This window comes from Vipera berus, assembly GCF_964194415.1.
Source record: "Vipera berus genome assembly, chromosome: 1".
In the NCBI taxonomy this organism is placed as follows: domain Eukaryota; kingdom Metazoa; phylum Chordata; class Lepidosauria; order Squamata; family Viperidae; genus Vipera; species Vipera berus.
Genome location: NC_138202.1, coordinates 2,065,575 through 2,091,520, shown reverse-complemented (window position 1 = coordinate 2,091,520; position 25,946 = coordinate 2,065,575). Strand labels below are relative to the sequence as shown.

The 25,946-nt window shown below is 47.7% G+C and overlaps 2 protein-coding genes across 2 annotated transcripts in view; both read right to left on the bottom strand.

Annotated features, from left to right (window-relative positions):
- LOC308677033 (nicotinamide riboside kinase 2-like) overlaps window positions 1-25,946 on the bottom strand; it is an 828,951-nt gene that overhangs the window by 126,352 nt on the left and 676,653 nt on the right. The window lies entirely within an intron of this gene.
- Window positions 20,219-25,946, bottom strand: part of NRTN (neurturin) — a 58,229-nt gene continuing 52,501 nt past the window's right edge. The window contains exon 3 of the mRNA XM_081314483.1: window positions 20,219-21,202. Within this exon, the coding sequence (XP_081170609.1) occupies window positions 20,754-21,202 (449 nt within the window). The 3' untranslated portion in view covers window positions 20,219-20,753. The remainder of the gene's footprint in view (window positions 21,203-25,946) is intronic.

Here is a 25,946-nt window from a genome sequence, read left to right as displayed (position 1 = left end):
GGCGTGAAAGTCTGCTGGGTGAATTTGGGCCAATCACCAGGAGACAGTGAATTCTAGTCCCGCCTTAGGCGTGAAAGTTCGCTGGGTGACTGCACCAATCACCAGGAGACGGGGAATTCTAGTCCCGCCTTAGGCATGAAAGCCAGATGGGTGACTTAGTGCCAATCACCAGGAGACGCTGAATTCTAGTCCCGCCTTAGGCATGAAAGCCAGATGGGTGACTTTGGGCCAATCACCAGGAGACGGGGAATTCTAGTCCCGCCTTAGGCATGAAAGCCAGATGGGTGACTTAGTGCCAATCACCAGGAGATGCTGAATTCTAGTCCCGCCTTAGGCATGAAAGCCAGATGGGTGACTTTGGGCCAATCACCAGGAGACGGTGAATTCTAGTCTCACCTTAGGCATGAAAGCCGGCTGGGTGACTTTGGGCTAGTCCCTCTCTCTCTCAGCCCAGCCCACCTCAAAGGATCGTTGTTATGGGGAAAAGAGGACAGATTTTTGTGTACGTTTGACACCTTGCAAAATAATCAGAGTGCCATCAAAGTCTAATGAATGAATGAATGAATGAATGCAGCTAGCCACCATTGCTAATGAAACTTCCAGCCCCCGAGGCAATCTATCTGTGAACTCTGTAACCTTCTACAGTCACAGTTGCAAGCCTCCAGTCCCTTTTTTCTGCCATTCCCCTTTAGGACTCCGAGGGTCAGATTAGATGACCTTTTGGCTCCCTTTCCGAACGGAGAACCAAGCCTAATGACAGGTTAGTCCTATTGAAAAATGAAGCAGAGCTGAGCCCAGTGCTACAGTCTTCCACCCTCTGCAAGAAAGGTTTTTAAAAAAGCATCTTTAAAAAGTGATGAAAGGTCCCATCCTTCTGGCCAACAGGGCTCCCTAAATTGTGTCAAAAAAGAAACAGATGGTGCTGCATCTTCTTGCACCGCATAGCTATTACATAAAACATACGCAGGCATTTATTTATTACCTATATTCACACGGGCACTTCATCTTCTGATGCAATTCTAGGCAGCTCAGCACAAAATCCCCCAGCAGCCGACTAAAAAAAATATCACCCTGATAAAAAGATTTTTAAAATATATAAATATTGCCTTTTGCAGCTGGGCCGAGTCCTTTAGGCTTAGCCGGGAGGGCCAGCTGGTTTTCAGCTGGAAATAACAGAGAAACCGAGTTGAAGGGACCTCGGAGGTCATCTAGTCCAACCCCCTGCTCGAGCAGAAACCGTATCAGACAAATAGCTGTCCAGTCTCTTGAAAACCTCCAGTGATGGAGCATCCGCAACTTCCAGAGGCAAAAGCCCTTCCATTGATGAATTGTTCTGTCAGGAAATTTCTCCTTCGTTGCCGGTCGCTCCTCTCTTTGATCAGAATAGAATAGAGCTGGAAGGGACCTTGGAGGTCATCTAGTCCAACCCCCTTCTCAAGCAGGACACCCTATGCAATCTCAGATGAATGGCTGCCCGGTCTCTTCTTAAAAGTCTCCAGTGATGGAGCGCCCACAACTTCTGGTGGCAAGCTGTTCCACCGGTTAATCGTCCTCACTGTCAGGAAGTTTCTCCTTAATTCCAGGTTGCTTCTCTTTTTGATCCGTTTCCATCCGTCACTTCTTCTCCTGGCTTCTGGGGCTTTGGAGAACAGGTGGCAGCCCCTCAAATATTGCAATAGTGCTATCATGGGACCCATAATCCTTTTCTTCATTAAGCTGCTTGCAAAGCCCTTTAAAGCAAGAGCCCTTTGTTTCTGCAGGAACAGCCTGACCCACACCGGAGAGGCAGCTGTGGTGGTGGGGGTTGACTTTCCTTAAGAAATCAGAGCTTAAGGAGGACCTGGACTGTAACACTCAGAGTTGGAAGGGACCTTGGAGGTCATCTAGTCCAACCCCCTCCTCTCGCAATTGACCTATGAAAGTAGTCCTCAAATTACCACAGTGCATTTTGTGACTGTTCAAAGTTACAGCGGCGCTGAAAAAAACGTGCCGTTTTTCACACTTCGGACCGTCGTCCCATCCCCGCGGTCACGTGATGCTTGGCAAATGACTCATAGTTATGACGGCTGCGGTCCTATGTTTATCCCCTTTTGCGACCTCCCAACAAGCAAAGTCCATGGAGAAGCCAGAATCGCCTCACGGCCGTGTGACTGATTTAATCCCTAACTGCAGGGATTCGCTTAACAAATGTGGCGAGGAAGTTTCTAACTTGGCGGAAATGGCAAAGATTTCAGCATATTTGAAAGAACAAGCGCAACAGAGATATATTTATTTATTTATTTAATTAAATTTATATACCGCCCTTTCCCGAAGGACTCAGGGCGGTTTACAGGGTACTTAAAACATCGATACAAAAATTAAAAACGATTAAAAAGATTAAATTAAATCCCTGAAAAATATAAAAACCCCGATTAAAACTCTCAGCCTGGGCCGGAAAGCTCAAAGAGCCAGGTCTTCAGGTCCCGGCGAAATGAACGAAGGTCGGGGGGCATGGAATGGACAAGATGGATCGAATATATTCAGAATAAATATGGGACTAAAAAGTTTCATTTAGCATTTGAATAAGTATTGGTTTTATATGATGTATTATTAGTTATTTGTTATTTGTTATTTATGTTTAAGGGGAGTTAAAGTGCGATAGAATTTAATGTTTTATTTTTGTTTCTTAGCATATTTTAGCTTAAGTTTGTAAAGTTTATACCTTGTATTCAGCTCTGGGAAGTCGGGGGGGGGGGGGAGGGGAGGGTAAGAGAGGGTTAGGGGGAGGGGAGGGGGAGGGAGGGAGTTTTTCTTTTTAAAAATGTATTGTAAAACTTTTCAATTAAAAAAAAACACAAATGTGGCGAAGAAAGTCGTATAATGGGGCAACGCTCACTTAACAAATTTCTCACTTCGCAAGATAAATTCTGGGCTGGGTGGTGGCCGTAAGCCGAGGACCACTTGTACTATTTCTAATAAATGACTGTCCAGACTGAAAAAGGCCCCTCACCACAACATGCCTTGACCCCAAACCTCATAAACACTCAGCCTATTTCCCTTTAAAAAAAAAAGAAGAAAAAAAGACTCTTTGGGAGTGGAATGTTTTTAACCGGACAAGAATTTTACATGTTTATGAGGTTTGGATTGGCTTAATTTCTGCCTCGAACTTTGCATCCAGACATGTGCAAATTATTGTCACCGGTTGTTAAGTGTTTGTGGCCTGAGAAATTGTGCTGGGGATGGGCAGAGAGCAATTGTCGAGGAATTTCTCCCCAGGAGGAAAACCCTTCCATTTCTCAAAATCTCAAGGGCTTGACTCTTCTTCTACCCATCTGGGGTTTGTGTGTGTTTGTGTGTTAGTGTCGGTGTTTACAGAGTTGAGTCAAGGTGGCAGCCACAATGGCGCTACATGGAATGGAATGGAACGAAACGGAACGGAACGGAACGGAATGGAATAGAACGGAATAGAATAAGGAATAGAATGGAATGGAATGGAATGGAAAAGAACAACAGAACAGAACAGAACAGAAATTAGAACATAACAGAACAAAACAAGGAATAGAATAGAATAGAATAGAATAGAATAGAACAGAACAGAACAGAACAGAACAGAACAGAACAGAACAGAACAGAACAGAATAGAATAGAATAGAATAGAATAGAATAGAATAGAATAGAATAGGACAAGACAGGACGAGACAGAACAGAACAGACTAGAACAGAACAGAACAGACTAGAACAGAACAGAACAGAATAGAATAGAAATTAGAATAGAATAGAACAGAATAAGGAATAGGACAGAACAGAACAAGGAATAGAACAGAACAGAACAGAACAGAATAGAATAGAATAGAACAGAATGGGACAGGACAAGACAGGACAAGACAGGACAGGACAGACTAGAACAGAACAGAATAGAAATTAGAATAGAACAGAATAAGGAATAGAACAGAACAAGGAATAGAACAGAACAGAACAAAACAAGGAATAGAATAGAATAGAATAGAATAGAATAGAATAGAATAGAATAGAATAGAATAGAAATTAGAACAGAACAGAACAGAGCAGAACAGAACAGAACAGAATTGACCGGGTGAAAAATGTTCGATGTCAGCACAGGGAGGAAATCAGAAGGGTGGGAAGGGACCTTAGAGGGCCTCTAGTCCAACCCTCGCTTCATATCCCTGCCATACCATCTAGAGCGGTGTTTTGGAACCGGGCTGACTTCATGATCTGCGGACTTCAACTTGCCACGAGCCTGGCCAGAAGAGGCATCTACTCCCACAGACGGCCCTTTCCTTTTGCCCGCCTGATGCTTTTCCCAAATTCCTGCCCGGCTGCTGTGGAGGCCGAGCCACGCAGACAACAGCTGCCGCCACCCAAGGCACAAAACTCCACATTCCTGGCTGACAGCTGGATAGGCCATAATTTGGGGGGGGCTGTTTCTCTGAGATGTTCCTTCTGTTGCTGAGTGGGGTGGGGGGAAAGCGAGCGAACCTGAGATCGTGCGGGAGGGGAGGAGATGGGAAGTGGGGGCAGCTGGATGTGTGGGGTCTCTGTGCGCCCTGCCACCCGCTTTGAGCCAATCGCTGCACTTGTGAAGTTAGGAACAGGGTCGCGAAGTGAATCTGGATTCCCCCTTCGAGTTGGCTTGCCAGAGAAAGGAGATTTGCACCAGCCCGGGACGACGCACCCGCCATAAGTACGAGACAGTGGCCACATGCCTGAGCTCGTGATCATGTGACCCTGGGGGGGGGTGTGCCGCAGTGGTGTTTAAGGGTGAGAAACGGTCCTAAGTCATGTTCTTCCCCAGCGCCGTCGTCATTTCAGACGGCACCTAAACCAGGGGGGCAGGCAACCTCGGCTCCTTTATGACCCGTGGACTTCAACTCCCAGAATTCCTGAGTCAGCACAGCTGAAGTCCACGGGTCATAAAAGAGCCGAGGTTGCCTGCCCCTGAGCTGAACGAAGGCTTGTAAAGTCGACCTGTACTACAAATAGCAATCTTCCTGTTATTCTCTACCTGGTTGTGAGGATGGTGGCACTCGGGCTACAAGGTGCCAGGAAACACTCTGCATTTCGATATCTGATCAAAGTCTCTTTCGGAAGGCAGCTTATAAATCCGTATCTTCCAGCCTTGCAACAGAGGACAGAACTCCCCGCTCGCCATCAGCCGCAATAATTCACTGATAGCCGAGGCTCAGTATTCTCCAGCCTTTTCCGGGAGGAGGGGGAGGGGTTGAAATCTAAAAGAGGGGGTCTGGAGGTCTAAGGTAAAAAGGTAAAGGTTCCCGCGCACATGCGTGCTAGTTGTTTCCAACTCTAGGGGCCGGTGCTCATCTCCGTTTCAAAGCCGAAGAGCCAGCGCTGGACGTCTCCGTGGTCCTGTGGCCGGCATGACTAGACGCCAAAGGCGCACGGAACGCTGTTACCTTCCCACCGGAGTGCTCCCTATTTTTCTACTTGCATTTTTACGTGCTTTCGAACTGCTAGGTTGGCAGAAGCTGGGACGAGTAACAGGCGCTCACTCTGTTACGCGGCACTTGGGATTCGACCCGCCAAACTGCCGACCTTCTGATCGACAAGCTCAGCGTCCTAACCCACTGAGCCACCGCCTCCCTTTTTGGGCCACTCTATTCATAAGCAAAAAGCCGCTAGAGACTCCAGAGAAGAAACACAATTAAACAAGTCAAAAATTGAGAACAAACACCAAGGATTTGCGTTTCCCCTTTTGCCTATAGAGCCAGCCGTGACCCCCCCACGTGACCCCATAGGGATCTGGCAACAGCCATTAGAATATTAAAGGACATGTTCTTGCACAGGCATCTCAAACACAAGGCCCCCAAGAAGGTATAAAAACCCACCCACTCTCAATTCCATTTTGTCAGCCGTCCCAGAACTGCATGCTGTTGCTGGTTCTGCTCTTCAATAAACGAGGGCCTTCTTTTCTAAGCGGCCTCCATTTTATTTCCAGCAAATTAGCCTCCATTTCATTTCCAGTGTCCATACTCCCGGCTTGGAACTGGACCTGAGATGCCATTTTGCAGTCAATCCAATTGGTCTTGATAAACTTTTCCTTAGGATCAACCAAAGCTCACCGAAATTGCTGCTCTAGGTAAACATTCTTTCTCCCCCTGGCTCTTGGTGTTTTTAAGGGTAGAGCACTGCTGAATGTGGAAGCTCGCCCCAGGAGGTCTTAACCTGTCAGAACAAAAGTCTATTAACCAGTGGAAACGCTGGGCTCAAGAAGCTGTGGGTGCTCCATTGCTGGAGGCATTTAAGAAGAGATTGGGCAACCATTTCTCTGCAATGGCGTAGAGGCTTGGCTTGGGCAAGGGTTGAGCTAGAAGACCTCCAGGGCCCTTCCAACTCTGTCATTCTGTTCTATTCCATGTTTGAATCAGCCACTTATGAATGTTACCTGGATGCTCTGGACTTCGAACATATTTCTTTCCTTGTTGACTCTGTCATCAGATAAAATCAAGATCACATGAAGTGTTAAAACCACTTTGCAGTGCCTTGGTAAGGCCACACTTGGAATCCTGCATCCAGTTTTGGTCACCACAATGTAAAAAAGATGTTGAGACTGGAAAGAGTGCAGAGAAGAGCAACAAAGATGATCAGGGGACTGGAGGCTAAAACATACAGGGAACGGTTGCTGGAATTGGGTATGTCTCTAGTTTAATGAAGAGAAGGACCAGGGGTGATATGATAGCAGCCTTCCAGTATCTCAGGGGCTGCCCCAAAGAAGAGGGAGTCAAGCTATTCTCCAAAGCGCCTTAAAGCTGGACAAGAAGCAACGGAGGGAAACTAACCAAGGAGAAATTCAACCTGAAATTAAGGAGAAACTTCCTAACAGCGAGAAATGTTAATCAGTGGAACAGCTTGCCACCAGAAGTTGTGAATGCTCCAACACTGGAAGTTTTTAAGACGAGATTGGACAACATTTGTCTGAAAGGTAGAGGGTTTCCTGCCTGAGCAGGGGGTTGGACTAGAAGACCTCCAAGGTCCCTTCCAACTCTATTATTCTATTCTATTCTATTCTATTCTATTCTATTCTATTCTATTCTATTCTATTCTATTCTATTCTATTCTATTCTATTCTATTCTATTAATATTCCATTCCATATTTTCTATTCTATTCTATTATTCTATTCTATTCTATTCTATTCTATTCTATTCTATTCTATTCTATTCTATTCTATTCTATTCTATTCTATTCTATTCTATTCTATTCTATTCTATTCTATTCTATTCCTCTTTCGTGTCTACATCAGACACAAAAAGCTGGGATGGATCCCCGTTCTTTAAGAGCAGAGAGGAAAAAAGTGTGTGTCTCTGTTTGCAGAGAACGAGGAACATCTGGAGAGACACAGAAGCAGATAAAGAGGCAGGACCCCCTCCCTCACTTCTCATACCAGTCAACAGGTGGTGAGATTGTGTCAAAAAAAAGAAAAAACCTCACCCCAAAGTGACCAACGTCCCACTTGAGGAATCCTGGTGAGGCCCCGGGGATGAAATAACCCATGAATGCCATTCCTCTCCTTCTGGAAACATCTGGCCCAAATGAGCTCCAGATGCCTGCAAGTGGTTTGGAACAGGAGGCTGAAAAAGCCGCTGGAGGAGGAACTATGTAGAGAGCAGGCAGGGGGGGAAAAGAGGGCTTTCCCAATCTCAGGAAAGGCAAGCCTATCCATCTGAAGTCTCGGGATTTTCCCACAATGCATCGCAGGACAGCCAGCGATGGCCTGAAGGATGCTCTGGTCTTCCTTGGGAAGCATCAGGAACGAATGTTCAGATCGTCAGGTCTTGAAGGACAGGCTATGGCTACGTTCCAAGATGGGTTCCTAAATTTCTTTTAGGACCACTTTCTAAAAGCTTTAGCAAGGCCACACCCAGAATACCTGCATCCCAGTTTTGTTCACCAAGTTACAAAAAAGACGTTGAGACTTTGGGAAAAGTGCAGAGAAGAGCAACTAAGATGATCAAAGGAGACTGGAGACTAAAACATACGAAGGACGGCTGCAGGACTTGGGTTTGGCTAGTCTAGAGAAAAGAAGAATTAGGGGAGACATGATAGCAGCGTTTCAGTATTTGAGGGGCTGCCCCAAAGAAGAGGGAGTCAAGCTATTCTCCAAAGCACCTGAAGGCAGGAGAAGAAGCAACGGATGGAAACTAATCAAGGAGAGAAGCAACCTGGAGTTAAGGAGAAACTTCCCAACAGCGAGGACAATTAACCAGTGGAACAGCTTGCCACCAGAAGCTGTGGGTGCTCCATCACTGGAGGTTTTGAAGAAGAGACCAGACACCCACCTGTGTGAAATGGTGCTTGAGCAAGGGGTTGAACTAGAAGACCTTCAAGGACTCTCCCAACTCATTCTGATTGAATTTTTTTGACAAGTGAAAAGGATTAACCAATGGAATGGCTTGCCTCCAGAAGCTGTGTGTGCTCCATCACTGGAGGTTTTCAAGAAGAAATTGGGCAATCATTAGTCTGAAACGGTATTGGGCAGGGGGTTGGACTAGAAGACCTCCAAGGCCCCTTCTGACTCGGTTAGTTTCTATTCTGTTGAGAGTCAATGGGCCTTTCTCCAAAACTGTGCTTTTGATGGCTATGAACGATGTAAGCTGAAGTTGAAGGTAAACATTAAACAGTCGTTCTCCTTTGGAACGCCAGACTAGCATCCAGATCAATCAATCAGAATAGGGTCCTGGGAGGTCTTCTAGTCCAACCCCTCCAGCCGGAGACCCCAGACAATTCCAGACAATATCTCTGACCTGTTTACGCAGGCAGGGCTGGAAAAATAAACATGTGAAGTGATATGTTCCTTCCAGAGCTTTTAGCCAAATTCTGGATCCTTCATCTATGTAGGCACATCCATCAGGAGGTAAAAAAAAAAGTCAGATTAGCATCTGGGACTGTGGATCAAAACCCCGCCCTTCTGCAACACACACACGCAGGTAAGTGAGGGGTGAGGCTACACCATCAAGTATTTTTGACACGTGCACACACTTACACACACACACATCCTACCTCTAAGACATAGGTGTCCCACCACATCCCTGAAAGACTCCAGAGGGTGTTTACCAAGGAGAATACTACAAAATTCATCGTGGAGACATTGTGCTAAAAAATTTCTTCTTTTCCTGGTTTCACATTTGAACTAAATTCAAACCAAAGGACCTCGGAGTCCTAGTGGACAATCCCTTAAATAGGAGCCAGCCGTGTGCGGCAGCTGCCAAAAAAGCCAACACAGTTCTAGGCTGCATCAACAGAGGGAGAGAATCAAGATCACCTGAAGTGATAATACCACTTTACAAGGCCTTGGTAAGGCCACATCCGGAATGCTGCATCCCATTTTGGTCACCTCGTTGTAAAAAAGATGTGGAGACTCTGGAAAGAGTGCAAAGAAGAGCAACAAAGATGATCAGGGGACGGGAGGCTAAAACATATAAGGAACGGTTGATGGAATTGGGTATGTCTAGTTTTAATGAAGGGGACACGGTGGCTCAGTGGGTTAGGACGCTGAACTTGTCGATCAGATGGTCGGCAGTTTGGTGGGTCGAATCCCGAGTGCCGCGTAACAGAGTGAGCGCCTGTTACTCGTCCCAGCTTCTGCCAACCTAGCAGTTCGAAAGCACGTAAAAAGGCAAGTAGAAAAATAGGGACCACTCCGGTGGGAAGGTAACAGCGTTCCGTGCGCCTTTGGCGTCTAGTCATGCCGGCCACATGACCACGGAGACGTCCTCGGACAAGCGCTGGCTCTTTGGCTTTGAAACGGAGATGAGCACCGGCCCCTAGAGTTGGAAACGATTAGCACGCATGTGCGGGGGAACTTTTACCTTTACCTTTAGTTTAATGAAGAGAAGGACGAGGGGGGACATGATAACAGTCTTCCAATATTTGAGGGGCTGCCCCACAGAAGAGGGAGTCAAGCTATTCTCCAAAGCGCCTGAAGGCAGGACAAGAAGCAACGGATGGAAACTAACCAAAGAGAGAAGCAACCTGGAATTAAGGAGAAATTTAATTTCCTGACAGAAGAATTAACCAATGGAACAACCTGCCTCCAGAAGCTGTGAATGCTCCAACACTGGAAGTTTTTAAGAAGAGACTGGACAGCCATTTGTCTAAAATGGTATACGGTTTCCTGCCTGAGCAGGGGGTTGGACTAGATGACCTCCAAGGTCCCTTCCAACTCTTGTTTATTCTATTCTATTCTATTTTGTTCTGTTCTGTTCTACTCTACTCTACTCTATTCTCCATTCCATTCCATTCTATTCTATGGATTCTGGGAGTTGATGTCCCTCCATCTTCAAAGTCCCAAGGTTGAGAAATATTACCCCGGTGATGTGACAACGTAGCTACAAGACGACCACAACAATGCCCCTTTCATTGAGGCTGGCCCTTCTGTGTTACAATCCTTCCTTTGTTATTTTTCACATACTTCGTCTTGATTGTGACATTCTGGGACAGACCTTTGTTTACCAGTATTTCACAATGGCACCAACGTGTTCTGGAAACTTTTTTTTTCTGTTGTATGCTTGCGATGTCGGTGTCATTTTGTACCTTCCCAGGGATGCACTGAGCTTAAGCTGTCCCAAGCCAAACTGGTTTTCAGGAACGCAGGACTATCCTTGATTTACAGCCATTCCTTTAGTGGCCACTTCAAGTGAAGCAGCAGTGCAAAAACTGAACTTTGAACTTTTCCCCACCAGTATGTAGCTAGGTTGGACTAGATGACCTCTAAGGCTCCTTCCCACTCTGTTGTTCTGTTGTTGTTCTTGTTGTTGTTTTTACCACTTTTCACACTTAATTTAATCCCATTTATATCCCGCCCTTCTCCGAAGACTCAGGGCGGCTTACAAGCTTAGCAGTAGCCTTCATTCTATGTACATGCCTGCTTTATTAGAGCTTTCACACAACCCCCAAGCGGCATTATTAGAAAGTCAGCTTTTATTGCCCCCCCAACAATCTGGGTCCTCATTTTACCTACCTCGGAAGGATGGAAGGCTGAGTCAACCTTGAGCCTGGTGGGACTCGAACTTGCACTAATTGCAGGCAGCTGGTGTTACTTAAGGAGGCATTAGCCCACTGCTCCACCAAGGCTATTCTATTCTATTCTATTCTATTCTATTCTATTCTATTCTATTCTATTCTATTCTATTCTATTCTATTCTATTCTATTCTATTCTATTCTATTCTATTCTATTTTTTTAAATCCCATTTATATCCTGCCCTTCTCCGAAGACTCAGGGCGGCTTACAATTTAAAGCACAAATCAATGTGCTTAGCAATAGCCTTCATTCTATGTATATGCCTGCTTATTAGGGCTTTTGCCCCCCCCCCCCAAGCAGCATTATTACAAAGTCAGCTTAATTGCCCCCAACAATCTGGGTTCTCATTTTACCTACCTGGGAAGGATGGAAGGCTGAGTCAACCTTGAGCCTGGTGGGACTCGAACCTGCACTAATGGCAGGCAGCTGGTGTTACTTAAGGAGGCATCAGCCCACTGCTCCACCAAGGCCCAATGACCATTATTGCAGCATCCCCGTGGTGACGTGATCCAAATTCAGATGCTTGGCAACTGGCCCGTATTTGTGACGGTCGCAGCCTCCCACTCTCCTTTTGTGAACGTCTGACAAGCAAAGTCAGTGGGGAAGCCAACTGTGTTGCTAACTTAACAACTGTGGTGATTCACTTGAGCTGTGGCAAACAAGGTTGTTAAATGGGGCAAAACTCACTTATCGGCTGTCTTGCTTAGCAACTGGGATTTGGGGCCCAATTATGATCTTATGTCATACTAAATTACCGGACCAATGAAAGGCTGTGGACATTTGGCCAAGTAGACCATAATCTACTTCTTGGCAAGAATAGAATACAACGGAAGAATAGAATAAAACGGAACAGAACGGAACAGAACAGAACAGAATAGAACTGGAAGGGACCTTGGAGGTCTTCTAGTCCAACCCCCTGCTCAGGCAGGAAACCCTACTTATGCCATTTCAGACAAATGGCTGTCGTCTCTTCTTAAAAACTTCCAGTGTTAGAGCATTCACAGCTTCTGGAGGCAGGTTGTTCCACTGATTAATTGTTCTAACTGTCAGGAAGTTTCTCCTTAGTTCTAGGTTGCTTCTCTCCTTGATGAGTTTCCATCTGTTGCTTCTTGTCCTGCCTTCGGGTGCTTGGGAGAATAGCTTGACTCCTTCTTCTTTGGGGCAGCCCCTTAAGACATTAATACATGGCTATCATGTCACCCCTGGTCCTTCTCTTCATTAAACTGCACAGACCCAATTCCAGCGACCGTTCCTTATATGTTTTAGCCTCCAGCCCCACTGATCATCTTTGTTGCCCTTCTCTGCACTCTTTCTAGAGTCTCAACCTCTTTTTTACAATCATGGTGACCAAAACGGGATGCAGGATTCCAAGTGTGGCCTTACCAAGGAAGACGTGGGTTAGACCACTTCACCACCAGATGGATTCGTAGCCAGCTGACCAACCACATTCAACGGGTCGTCCTCAATGGAACTGCAACTACCTGGAGGGAATCATGTAAACTCCAAGCATCTGTCTTAGGCCCAGGACTCTTCAACAGCTTCATAAATGATTTATATGACCCAACTTTGTTGTTCCAAGAAGAACCACAAGGCAGGTTAAATGCACGAGCCCTTAGGCCACCTCCCACCCCGCCCCCACCCCAGCAGAAGCCTAAGGTGTAGCCTGTAAATATTGTGTAACTTGTTCTTCCCCATCCAAGGGCAGAAGAATATGGAAATTGGCAACATAGAGAAAAATGTGAGGGACCTATGTAAAAGGGTTGTGCCCGCGACTTAGTTTTCTACTTGACTTGATTTTTTAAAACAACAACAACAACAAAACTTTACCTTGGGCTAGAACAGAACACCGGTCTTAAAAATTGCCAAGGATTGGGCACCCCTGCTCTAGACTGAATAGAGCATAACAGATTAGGAAGGTCCCTTGGAGATCATCTAGTCCAACCCCCTGCTCAGGCAGGAAACCCTATACCATTTCAGTCAAATGGCTGTCCAGTCTCTTCTTAAAAACTTCCAGTCTTGGAGCATTCACAATTTCGGGAGGCTGTGCAAGAGTAGCCTTAAAAAAAGGGGTTCGCGTGGTTTAGGCCAAGTTGAGGCACACCTTCCGTGGTTCTGTGTGCCCCCCCAAGTCCCTGTTGATGGCTGAGGATCACCAGGTGTACCTTCTGGTGGGTGGGGGGTGTCTTCCCATCCCAGGGGTGCTTCTGCTCCCCTTGCATCATTCCCCAAACACTTTTTTGGGCTCTCTCCTTGCGGCTGCATCCTTCTCTGCACCTTTGGCAAACGCCCCACTGTCTGGATGCCACCAAACGGCCTGGCTTGAAACACACACACACACCCTCGCTCTTTCCCCCCTTCCCCCCTCCCCCGCCCCACCAAGAACCCCATCGCAGGGCCAAGTCGGGCTGTCCGTTCCTCTTTCAAGAAACCCGAGATTTATGAGACTTCAGAGATGCTTAATAAAATATTTACAGTGTGGAGCTTTGAATAGTTTGAGTCCAGTAAACCCATCCTGCCTGTTCCCGCTGCTGTCGGGAGGCTGGGTGGCAGGCGGACAAATGTAAACCCAGCATTTTTCCATTCCTCAAAGTGAGATAAATCTTCAGGGCTTTCTAAAGCTGTTTTTCCCTCCTTTCTTTCTTTCTTTCTTTCTTTCTTTCTTTCTTTCTTTCTTTCTTTCTCTCTTTCTTTCTTTCTGTCTCTTTCTTTCTTTCTTTCTTTCTTTCTTTCTTTCTAAAAAAGGGCAGTGTGAAATCATTTTTCAGGGTTGTCTTGCCTTGCGTTCCGATGCAACCCAAGCTCCTAGTCCTTAGGTTTTGTGTTTTTTTAAATCCGAATAGAGCTGGAGGGGACCTTGGAGGTCTTCTAGTCTAACCCCCCTGCTCCAGAGGAGACCCTATACCATTTCAGACAAGTAGCTTGTCCAATCTCTTCTTTAAAAAACTCCAGTGGTGGAGCACCCACAACTTCTAGTGGCAAGCTGTTCCGCTGGTTGATTATCCTCACTATTAGCAAATTCCTCCTTAATTCCAGGTTGCTTCTCTCCTTGATGAGTTTCCATCCGTTGCTTCTTGTCCTGCCTTCGGGTGCTTTGGAGAATAGCTTGACTCCCTCTTCTTTGTGGCAGCCCCCCAAATACTGGAATGCTGCTATCATTCCCCCCACCACCACCCCTTCCTTCTTTTCTTTCAACTGGCCAAACCCAAATACTGCAACGGATCTTCATATGTTTTAGCCTCCTGGCCTTTGATCATCTTAGCTGCTCTTCTCTGCACTTTTTCCAAAGTCTCAACCCCATTTTTTTTGTAATGCGGGGACCGAAACTGGATGCAGGCATTCCAGGCGTGGCCTTACTAAGACTTTGCAAAGCGGTACTAAGACTTCACGTGATTTTGATTCTGCGCCTCTGTTCATACCGGGCAAGGATTGTATTGGTTTCTTTGGCTGCTGCCGCACGTGGCTGGCTCATATTTAAGTGGTCTTAAATACAACAAATAAACCTTAAGTGATTTTAATGCTTCAATAGTTCCCATCGACTTCCTGTAGGAATGATCGGCAGAAGGGTAAAAGGAAAAAAAACAACACCCGTCATTAAAGCGAGGCATGACGCATAGCCGATGTTTAGTCTGGAGGAGAAGGACGCAGCATCCACCTGCTAGAGTCTGCAAAGGCGGCAAAAGGCAGGATTATTTCAGAGCAGTCCCAGAAACCGCTGGGTTAATTCACAAGGCTGCCTAGGTCGGTTTAACGTCAGAAAAACAAAAATCTCCCCTGTCAAATCTGTTTAGGAAAAGGAACTGGCAGCTTCAGGCAGCTACCGACTCTCCTTTGCCGGAGATATATAACATAATAATAATAATAATGTTGGAAGGGACCTTGGAAGTCATCTAGTCCAACCCCCTGCTCAGGCAGGAAACCCTATACCATTTCAGAAAAACGGCTGTCCAGTCTCTTCTTAAAAACTTCCAGTGTTGGAGCATTCACCACTTCTGGAGGCAGGTAGTTCCACTGGTTAATTGTTCTCACTGTCAGGAAGTTTCTCCTTAGTTCTAGGTTGCTTCTCTCCTTGGTTACTTTCCACCCATCGCTTGTTGTCCTGCCTTCAGGCGCTTTGGAGAAGAGCTTGACTCCCTCTTCTTTGGGGCAGCCCCTTGGATACTGGAACACTGCTATCATGTCACCCCTCACCCTTCTCTTCGTTAAACTCATTAAAGATGGGTCCATAAGGGCTGTTGGGAAGGCTGCCCTAGACAAGGGGGTTGGACTAGATGACCTCCCAGAGCCTGCCGAACTGCAGGAACTTCAAAACCCATCTCTTCGGTTCCAGGCAAGATCCCGACCTCTAATTCTCTCTAACTGCAAATCTCTCTTCCTGGGTTTTTGTGCCGAACTGAGCAGTTTTTAAGGATGCATTTTTATTTTTATTTTTTACTGCTTTTTGCTGCGGTGGGAAGCTAAGGATCGATTTTAGCTTGCAGTTCCAAAAACGGTTTGTTTGTCTCCGGTCTGGAGCAAGTGACGGCTTGCAATACCCTTCCGGGGCGGGAAGGTTGTGTTAGTTATGCCACAAAAGGAGAATCAACACAAAAAGACCTCTTTTCTTTCATAAGTCGTTCTTTTTAATTAATTGCTTTCCCCCCCACACACCCCTCCCCGCTTGCTTTGAATAGGCACCACCACTCTACTCGGTTTGGGTTGGGTTTTAAGGCATTTACTCCTTACGATTTTTACTTTTGCTTTGCTTCCCCCCCCCCCCCGGAAGGAAAACGGTAAAAAAAATAAAAATAAAAAAGAGCCAGAGCCGAAAGTCAAATAAACTCCGGTACCATTTTTGTGCAATAAATTAAAAAAAGAAAAAGATCAGCAACAAAACAACACGAGGAAAAGCCGGAAATTGAGATAAAACAGTCCCGGAAAGTTCAAATGCACTTTGGACGGTACCTAAAATAAATATCATAAGTTAACTTCGAATAAATAGAGTTCATGGAGAATAAAATACAGAGATTTATCGCGTCAACGTCTTAAGCCGAACTCAGTGAGAAACTTCAGGGCGGCCCGTGGAGAAGGCGAGAGCCTCGGATTGGTGGAACAAATACTAAGGGACGGCTGTCAATCTTGCAAGATGTGGACAGGTTGAACCTAGATTCAAGGGGCCCGGAGCCCACCGGGCCAGAGATGCCAGGGGCTTCAAGCTGGGAAAACATCTCCCTTAGAGCTAGTCCCCGACTTACAATCACTCATTCAATGACCGTTCAGAGTGACCTTCCCAGCCGTGATCGGCTTAAGAATTGCAAATCGATTCGCTTAACGGCCGTGGCACAAACAGTGGTAAAATGGAGCGCGAATGACTTAAGCCCCTTTTGCTGAGCTACAGAAATCCTGCACCACCACCCAGTCGTGGACGTAAAGTGAGGACTCCCTGTGGAATTGCTGGGATGGGAAAATTTCCCCCCCCCCGAGAGAACTTGCCTGCCCCCTTCCATTCCCGCCTGCCCCCTAGACTGCTCCATGGGGCGAAGGGAAGCAGCCGCCCGCTGACGGCTCAGGATGCCTCCCTCCTTTTCCAGGGGGTCAGCCAGACCACCCTGCCCCATAGGAGACGGAGGACCCCTCCTGGGGCACCTGCCGAGCTCTGTGCCGATGCTGCCCCGTGGGTCAAGCGGTAAAGAGGGGCAAGCACAGGGAGGGGTCATTGCTGGCACCCACCCCGCTTCTCACCTCCTGCTTCTGCTTCACCCCACAATCCCCCACGGTCCCCGGGAACCCAGAAAGAGGGGGGGAGGTCAACGGAGGGGGCGCGGTGGGAGGGCTGGCTGGATGAAAACCCCTGGCGGTGGAAGAAGCTTTCGTCGGGGACCCTTCTTGCACCCCTGGAAAACCTCCGAACGGGTGGGGAGAGGAAGTCAGCTCGGGGGGGGGGACAAGAGCCCTCCAAGTCTGGGGCAGAGGGTCCTTTTGCAGGCAGCCTGAGGCGAGGGGGGGGCAGCCCCAAGGTGGCACTGGGGCTGGGGATCTTTCACTCCCCTCCTCTCTCCAAGGAGGATGGGCAGAGGGCCCGAGGATGGGGGGGGTTCAAAGAAGGTCTTGAGCCTGGAAGGGGAGGGGGCCAAGGGGCTCTGGGGAGGGGGCTTCCAAGGAGAAGCATTGGGAAGGGGGCTCTGCGGAGAGAGGAGCCCAAGGGAGGGACCCCAAGAGGGGGAAAGGGGGGAGGGAGGTCAAGCAGGCCAAGCCAAGAGGAAATGAAGCCCCGGGGGTGTGGGGGGAGAGGGGCACAGAAAAGTTGGGGCACCGTGGCTTCCCAGAACGGCTTGGAAAGAGATGCCAGTTTGCGCCTGGCAGCTGCCAGTCAGCCCAGCCTTGGCCAGTTCCAGGCACGCATGGGCTACAATCCCCTGGCTGAGGAGGATGGGTTCAAGTGTCTAACATCTCAAAGGCAGGAACCCCCCACAGAGAAACTGACCCCCTTCTGCCCCAGGCAATCCAGGCGAGGGATCCGGGCAGACTGCCTCACGATCCTGCCCCACAGGAAACAAAAGCCCTTGGCAGCAGTCTCCGAGACCCACAGGTCTCCCCTCCAGCAACGCAGCCTTGCCTGGCGTGCACACACACACACACACACACACACAGGGACACAAACACACACACACACACACACGGATCCCACCAGGAGTGCCCTTGTTCTGAAGGCAGACTGCGCACTGCCCTGCACACCCAGGTGGCACAAAAAGTCCCTGGGGGGAAAAGCAGCACTTCTCAACCTGTGACTCCAGAGAGAAGAAATGGGTCTGGGGACTCCTGAAGAGACACACACACACCCCATCCCTCCCCCCCCCACTCTTCCCTAAGAAGGTGTGCCACCGAAGGACGGAGCACAACGCCCTGGCGTCAGTGGGGACAGAGGGGCAAATTGGTCCCTCTCTATTCCAAGAGGCTAGTCCTCGTGGACTTCCGGAACACAAATGCTCTGGAGTCCCAAGACTGGTGGAACTAATTCACCAACGGGACAGGAAAAGAGGAAAGAGGCAAGGAGAGGACATCCCCGATTGCCCAAGAAACAAATCAGGACCCCGGGAAGGGGAAGGGGGCGGGTCTTGGCAACATGGGTTCTGGGTTCCTGCAAATGTCCAGAAGGAAAGAGTCTCCTTCTGGGGTGGAAAGTCACGGACATAGCTGGAGACCCCCAGGGCCTTTTTCCTTCCTTGCCCCTAGCATGACCTAAATCTCGGACCCCCTCTTTTGTGCCCCCACCATCTTGCCCCCAGGAGAGAGGCTCCATTCGTCCTAATATGAGAAAGGGGGCAGTCACAAAAAAAGTCCAAGATGGCTGCCGTGGCTACTGAAAAAAGAGAAGCGAGGAGAGGAGAATGGGGATGGGGATTAGGATTAGGATTGGGTTAAATCAGACCTCTCTACATTCCTTTCCTTTCCTCTCGTCTATCCCGCCTGGAGATTTCTTTGGCCACTCCCGATGACGTGCCAAGGTGCGAAATATTAGCGTGACCTCCTCACCTGCTGCCTCAAAGAGAAGTTGGGGGGGGGTCTGCAGAGGGGGACAGAGGCGGGAGGTGGGATGGCGACGGGGATGCCGCATCTCCTTAGGTGGATAAAATTGGAAAGGAAGGGAAGGGCCGCTAAAATGGCGGGAGGCCTTATCTTGAATCCAGGTCTCTGTGGGGATCGGGGGAAAGATGTGGAGAGGTTGAGCTTGCAGAGAAGAAGGCTGAGTGGGGGGGCGGGCGTGAGAGGGTCCTCAAAACTCTGAAGGGCTGGAAAAGGTTCGGACTTCTCGGATGCTCTCAAAGGCGAGAGCAGAATGAATGGGATGAAACTTCAAGGGTATAAATCTGGATTAAAGCGGTGTTTCTCACCTTTGGGCCCTTGAAGATGGATGGACTTCAACGCCCAGAATTCCCCAACCAGCCAAGAAGTCCACCCACCTTCAAGGGCCCAAGGTTGAGAAACACGGGATTAGATATCAGGAATGTGTGAGATTAGGTTTGGCAAATGGTTTCTTCCCTGGAGCTTCTCAGAGACTGGATAGTCTCTGGCGAATGGGCTTGATGACCTCTGAGGTCCCTTCCAGCTCTATGATCCTAGTGCAGGGGTAGGCCACCTCGACTCTTTTATGACTCACAGACTTCAAGTCCGTGAGTCATAAAAGAGCCAAGGTGGCCTACCCCTGTCCTAGGGTTTACACCGTAAAGACTTTAAAAAGTTTGGCCAGACTTTCCGCTCCGCAACGGACAAGGTCCAAAGAGTTGCTTGCACTAACAGCAGCAATTGAGAATGTGGAGTGAGCCCCACTCTTGAACACAAACCACCATCCTTGTGGCTGAAGGACTGTGTTCTGCCCCCCTGTCCCCCCACAAGGGTAGGCAAGGCAACCAGCAAACCGAGTTCTCCTCATCATCCAAACCCCCCCACCCCTCCACCCCAGGATGCTGAAACTCCAGTCCTTCTTAGTCTCCACCCTGTCCCCTAAAAGCAAAGTAAGTTACTGGTCCTCAGGATCCCTCTGTGCCATAGGGATTTTCGGAACAGCTGCCTTGGATTAAGCCCACTCAACCTGGCCCCCTCTAATGCAGGATGCTTGGCAGACTATCAAGGTGCAAAGACTGAACCCAGGGCCTTCTGCCATTCCCCACAGGTGTTTTGTGTCTGAACGCCACACTGATCTTCGCCATTTAAATTCAGCTCTGCCTCGTGTGCAGAACAGACCCCATTAAGAAGTTGTTGCACTGATGGTTGACGAATGAGGTTTTGTACATATCTGTCGATATTTTAGACCTAGGTCCACGTTCCTTATATATATATATATATATATATATATATATATATATATATATATATATATATATATATATATATATATATATATATATATATATATATATATATATATATATATATATATATATATATATATATATATATATATATATATATATATATATGTATATATATATATGTATATATATGTATATATATATTAATATAAAAATAATATATATATATATATTATTTTTAAACGGTCCTGTCGATCACGGCGCTTGTACGTGAACACAACATTGGGATCGTCCCCTCAACCTGTCAACCTCTTTTTCCGGCAAGTCTTTTAAAGAAACAGAATCTTGGCCTGCCAGACAGGAACGGGTTCCCCCCTCTCCGCCCTGCCGCATCGGTTCCCAAATGGAATCACTTAACGGAGGACCTCCCAGGCTTCGCCCGCGCATGTCAGCAGACACAATCTGTCGAAGATCACAGGCCAGACCCCTTCCTTGTGCACGGAAAGCTGGGAACGAGTCAAGCGCTCTCGTTTTTTTTTCTTCTTCCCAACCACGCAGCATCAGTTCTGGGAAGCCCCCCCCCTCCCCCTTTTGTGGAAGCCCAGAAGGGCCTTCTGTCCAGTGCCCAATGCCTCATCTGCTCAGAAGGTGGAAACTCTTGGGAGAGGCCCCAAATATAGCCATCTCTGCTTCCCAGCTGCTCGACGTATCCTGCCAAAGATGCTGGTTCCCCAGCTGTGAGTCCTTTGGCCCCTGTTCCCGCACCGCCATCCTCGAGGTAGAACTTCCAAGCAGTTGTCCACCTCCGGTCCTCTCTCGTCTGCTCTCTTTTGCTATCCTCCTGGAGGTACACCCTGGCTGTTACCCCACGGTGGTACCAGGGAGATGGAGATGGAGACTCTCTTCCTTCTCGTTGGCGTTTCCTCCTCCCGGTCACACGCACCCGCATTCCTTGGCCGAGACCTCGTTTACGGTGTAGTATCGGTTGCCCGTGTCCAAGAACGAGATGTCATCGTCGTAGGACAACGGTCGGCAGCACGGACGGGCTCGCACCTTCTCCTTCCGGATCTTCCTCATGCTCCGCACGTGCTTCAGGGAGAGGTCGTAGTTCCGCACGGCCGAGTCGCAGGTCCCGCTGCAGTAGCGGAAGAGGACGGTCTCGTCCGAATTGTACCCCAGGCCCAGCTCGCTGATGGTCACCTCCAGCTCCTTGAGGGAGCAGGGCTTGTGGCGGGCCTTGGCGCGCTTCATCCGGTTGCCGGCTTTGGCGAAGAGAGGCAGCTCGTGTTCTCCCGAGTTCATGGATTGGCTGTAGCGCTCGATCAAGGTGGAGATCAGCTGGTGGATTTCCCCCTCCGTGTAGCTCTCGAACAAAGTGCTGTCTGAAATCAGAAGAGGGACAGAGGTCAGCATGGGGAGGAAAACACATGCGCGGGTGTCATGTGGGAACTGCACTGGCGGCCGATTTGCTTCCGTGTCCCCTTCAAGCTGCTGCAGTCACCTTTAAGGCCCGACGTGGCTTGGGACCGACCAGGTGATCTGAAGGACCGTCTCTTCATGGTTACCTCCACCCAGCCCACCGGATCGGAGGAAGCAGGAGATGTCGTGGGTCCACTCTCCTAAGGATGTCCATAAAAGAGCAGGGGTCTTCAAACTCGGCCCTTTTATGACTTGTGGACTTCCACTCCCAGCATTCCTCAGCCAGGCACGTGCCTGGCTGAGGAATTCTGGGAGTTGAAGCCCACAAGTCATAAAAGGGCCAAGCTTCAAGACCCCCTGATATAGAGGGACCAAGGGGGAGGGTCTTCTCTGTGGTGGCTCCCTCCGCGTTACTCGAAGGACCACCTTTCCCCACTTACATCCACCCAACCTATACTGGAGGCAGGGGATGCTACGGGTCCCCTCTCCTAAGCGGGACCAAGAAGGGGGGGTCTTCTCTGTGGTGGCCCCCTCCCTTTAGAACACCACCCCTGCAGGGGCAAGGCTGGCCCCCACTTTCACAGTCTTTCCCAAAGCCCTGAAGTCCTGCTTTTGCCAACGGGGATGGGGACCCCAGAGTGGGACGGAGCCCAATCAAGCGGCTCATCCGATTGTTATTACCGGGTGTGTGTGTGTGAGAGAGAGAGAGAGAGAGAGATTCTTGCTTTTTCCTGTTTTTATGTTGGGTTTTTATCTTTGTCACTGAGGGTGAATTGAATGGCCACATGCATTCTTTTAAATAATAATAATAATAATAATAATAATAATAATAATAATAATAATAATAATAATAATAATAATAATAATAATAATAATGATGATGATGATGATGATGATGATGATGATGATGATGATGATGATGATGTTGGAAGGGACCTTGGAGGTCATCTAGTCCAACCCCCTGCTCAGGCAGGAAACCTTATACCATTTCAGGCAAATGGCTGTCCAGTCTCTTCTTAAAAACCTCCAGTGTTGGAGCGTTCACCACTTCTGGAGGCAGGTTGTTCCACTGGTTAGTTGTTCTAACTGTCAGGAAGTTTCTCCTTAGTTCCAGGTTTATTTATTTATTATTTATTTATTATTGGGACTTATATACCGCCCTATCTCCCGAAGGACTCAGGGCGGCTAACAACAATAAAATACAATAGTACAAAAGTTAAGAAAGAATTAAATTAATAGCCCCAGTAAAATTAAAATTAAGTTAAAAATTAAGACATTATTAAAATCCCTGTCAGTCCAGGTCAGCCTGGTGGAAAAGGTGTGTTTTGAGGCCGCGGCGAAAGGACCGGAGATCCGGGGCCGTCCGAAGTTCAAGGGGGAGTTGGTTCCATAGGGCTGGCGCTCCCACAGAGAAGGCCCTCCCCCTGGGGGTCGCCAGCCGACATTGTTTAGCCGACGGTACCCTAAGGAGGTCCTCTCTGTGTGAGCGCACTGGGCGATGGGAATTCGTTCCCGGCAGCAGACGGTCCTGCAAGTATCCCGGGCCTAAGCCATGTAGGGCTTTAAAGGTAAGTACCAGCACCTTAAATCTCATCCAGTGGACAACCGGTAACCAATGCAGCTCACGCAGGAGGGGTGTAATATGGGAGTATCGGGATGCTCCCATCACTACCCGCGCGGCCGCATTCTGCACCAGTTGAAGCCTCCGGGTGGTCTTCAAGGGCAGCCCCATGTAGAGAGCATTGCAATAATCTATTCTCTCCTTGACTAGTTTCCATCCGTTGCTTCTTGTCCTGCCTTCAGGTGCTTTGGAGAATAGCTTGACTCCCTCTTCTTTGTGGCAGCCCCTGAGATACTGGAACGCTGCTATCATGTCACCCCTCACCCTTCTCTTCATTAAACTACACATACCCAATTCCAGCAACCGTTCCCTATATGTTTTAGCCTCCAGTCCCCCAATCATCATCTTTGTTGCTCTTCTCTGTACCCTTTCTAGAGTCTCGACAACTTTTTTACATCGTGGTGACCAAAACTGGATGCAGTATTCCAGGTGTGGCCTTACCAAGGCCTTGTAAAGTGGTATTAGTACTTCACGCGATCTTGATTCTATCCCTCTGTTAATGCAGCCTAGCACTGTGTTGGCTTTTTTGGCAGCTGCAGCACACGGCTGGCTCCTATTTCAGTGATTGTCCACTGGGACTCCGAGATCCCTCTCACAGTTGCTACTATTGAGCAAGGTACCACCTATACTATACCTGTGCATTTGATTTTTCCTGCCTAAATGTAGAACCTTACTTTTTTCACCATTGAATTTCATTTTGTTAGATAGCGCCCAGTGTTTGAGTCTGTCCAGATCCTTCTGTATCTTAAGCCTATCTTCTGGAGTAATTGGAACAAAGCTACTATGCAATGCCAAAGAAGGGCTGTGACCTTGCCTGGACTGGGAGGCCTTGCTCACCATCACTCATGCCTTGGTCATCTCCCGTCTAGATTACTGCAACCCGCTCTACGTGGGGCTGCCCTTGAAGACCACCTGGAAACTTCAACTGGTCTAGAAGGCGCCAGCGTGCCCAGTAATGGGGGCCTCAGGTTTGCCCATGCAATCCTTTTTGTGCGCAAGCTGCACACAAGCTGGTTTCCCCCTGGTGCAATTCAAGGTGCTAGTCCTCACCTTGAAAACCCCTACTTGGTCCAGGGGCCAGGATTATCTGCGGGACCACCTCTCCCAAAGGATGCCTACCTGGGTCCTACCAGGTCAGATAAGTGCGCATGTTCCTAGTCCCTACCATTTTGTGTCAGCAAGGAAGTACGGTAAGCCTTTTCCTTGGTAGCCCCTGCCCCATGGAAAACTCTGCCCATTGGGATTTGGCAGGCCTGCCCCCCTCCTCGCCTTCCATGGAACAGAAAAGGATAGAAACTGACAGCAGCGGTTGAGTGATCCTGCCCTTTGAATTTTGATTTTCGTTTAGCAATAGCACGTAGACTTATATACCGCTTCACAGTGCTTTGCAGCCCTCTCTAAGCGTTTTACAGAATCAGCATGTTGCCCCCTGCAACAATCTGTGTCCTCATTTTATGGACCTCGGAAGGACGGAAGGCTGAGTCAACCTTGAGTCAGTGAGACTCGAACTGCTGGCAGTGGGCGCAATTATCCTGCAGTTCTGCATTCTAACCACTGCTCCACCATGGCCCTTCCTTCCTTCCTTCCTTCCTTCCTTCCTTCCTTCCTTCCTTCCTTCTCCTTCTTTCCCTTCGCACTTAGACTTATATACCACTTCATAATGCTTTACAGCATCTTCTGAGTCAGCATGATTCTCCCCAACAATCCGGGTCCTCATTTTAGTGACCTTGGAAGGATGGAAGGCTGAGTCACCCTTAAGCCGGTTAGGAATAATAAACTGCCAGCAGCGGGCAGAATTTAGCCTGCAATGCTGCATTCTAACCACTGCATCACCATGGTCCTTCCTTCCTTCCTTCCTTCCTTTCTTCCTTCCTTTCTTTCTTCCTTCCTTCCTTCCTTCCTTCCTTCCTCTCATTGCCATTTCTTTCCTTCCTCCCTCCCTCCCTCCCTCCCTCCCTCCCTTCCTTCCTTCCTTCCCACTTAGCACTAGCACTTAGGGTTATACTCCACTTCATAGTGCTTTACAGCATCTTATGAGTCAGCCTATTTGCCCCCAACAATCTGGGTCCTCATTTTACAGACCTCAGAAGGATGGAAGGCTGAGTCAACCTTGAGCCGGTCAGGATCGAACTCCCGGCAGTGGGCAGAATTAGCCTTTAATGCCGCAATCTCACCACTGCACCACCACGGTTCTATTTTCCCCTGTTAATTTTTTTTAAAAAAATATTACTTTTATTGTTTTATGAGTTGATGGACATGTGTTTATCCCAAGCATGTTTAAGCATGTGGAAGTTTGGCCAGGCTTTTCCCACTCCTGAAGTGCTGGGACAAAGTGAGCTGACTGCAGATCAGAGGTTTGACTTTCTGCCAGAGTTTTGTTGCCCTTAAGGTTTAATGGACTTAGTTTTATGGCTGTAATATGGCTTTTATGAGGCTTTAACTTTTCATTGGGTTATAAAGTGGGTGGCTGTATTAAAGTTTTAAATGAATAAATAGAAGGAACTCTGCACATCCTAATTCTAAAACAAAAAAATCCATTCGTGTCCCGGGAGGCCTCAGAAAGAATCTGGATTGCAGATAGTCCTCGATTTACGACAGTTCATTTACTGACTGTTCCAAAGGTACAACAGCACCGGAAAAGATGACTTGTGCCCATTTTTCACACCTAAAAATGAACTTAAACGAACCTAACCCTGTAGTAGTAGCGTCCTCCTGGTCACGTGGCATTTGAAAAAATACCATGGGAAATCAGGAAAAAATATGAGAGAATAGAATAGAATAGAATAGAATAGAATAGAATAGAATAGAATAGAATAGAATAGAATAGAATAGAATAGAATAGAATAGAATAGAATAGAATAGAATAGAATAGAATAGAATAGAATATGGAATAAATGGAATAGAATAGAATAGAATAGAATAGAATAGAATAGAATAGAATAGAATAGAATAGAATAGAATAGAATAGAATAGAATAGAATAGAATAGAATAGAATATGGAATGAATAGAATAGAATAGAATAGAATAGAATAGAATAGAATAGAATAGAATAGAATAGAATAGAATAGAATAGAATAGAATAGAA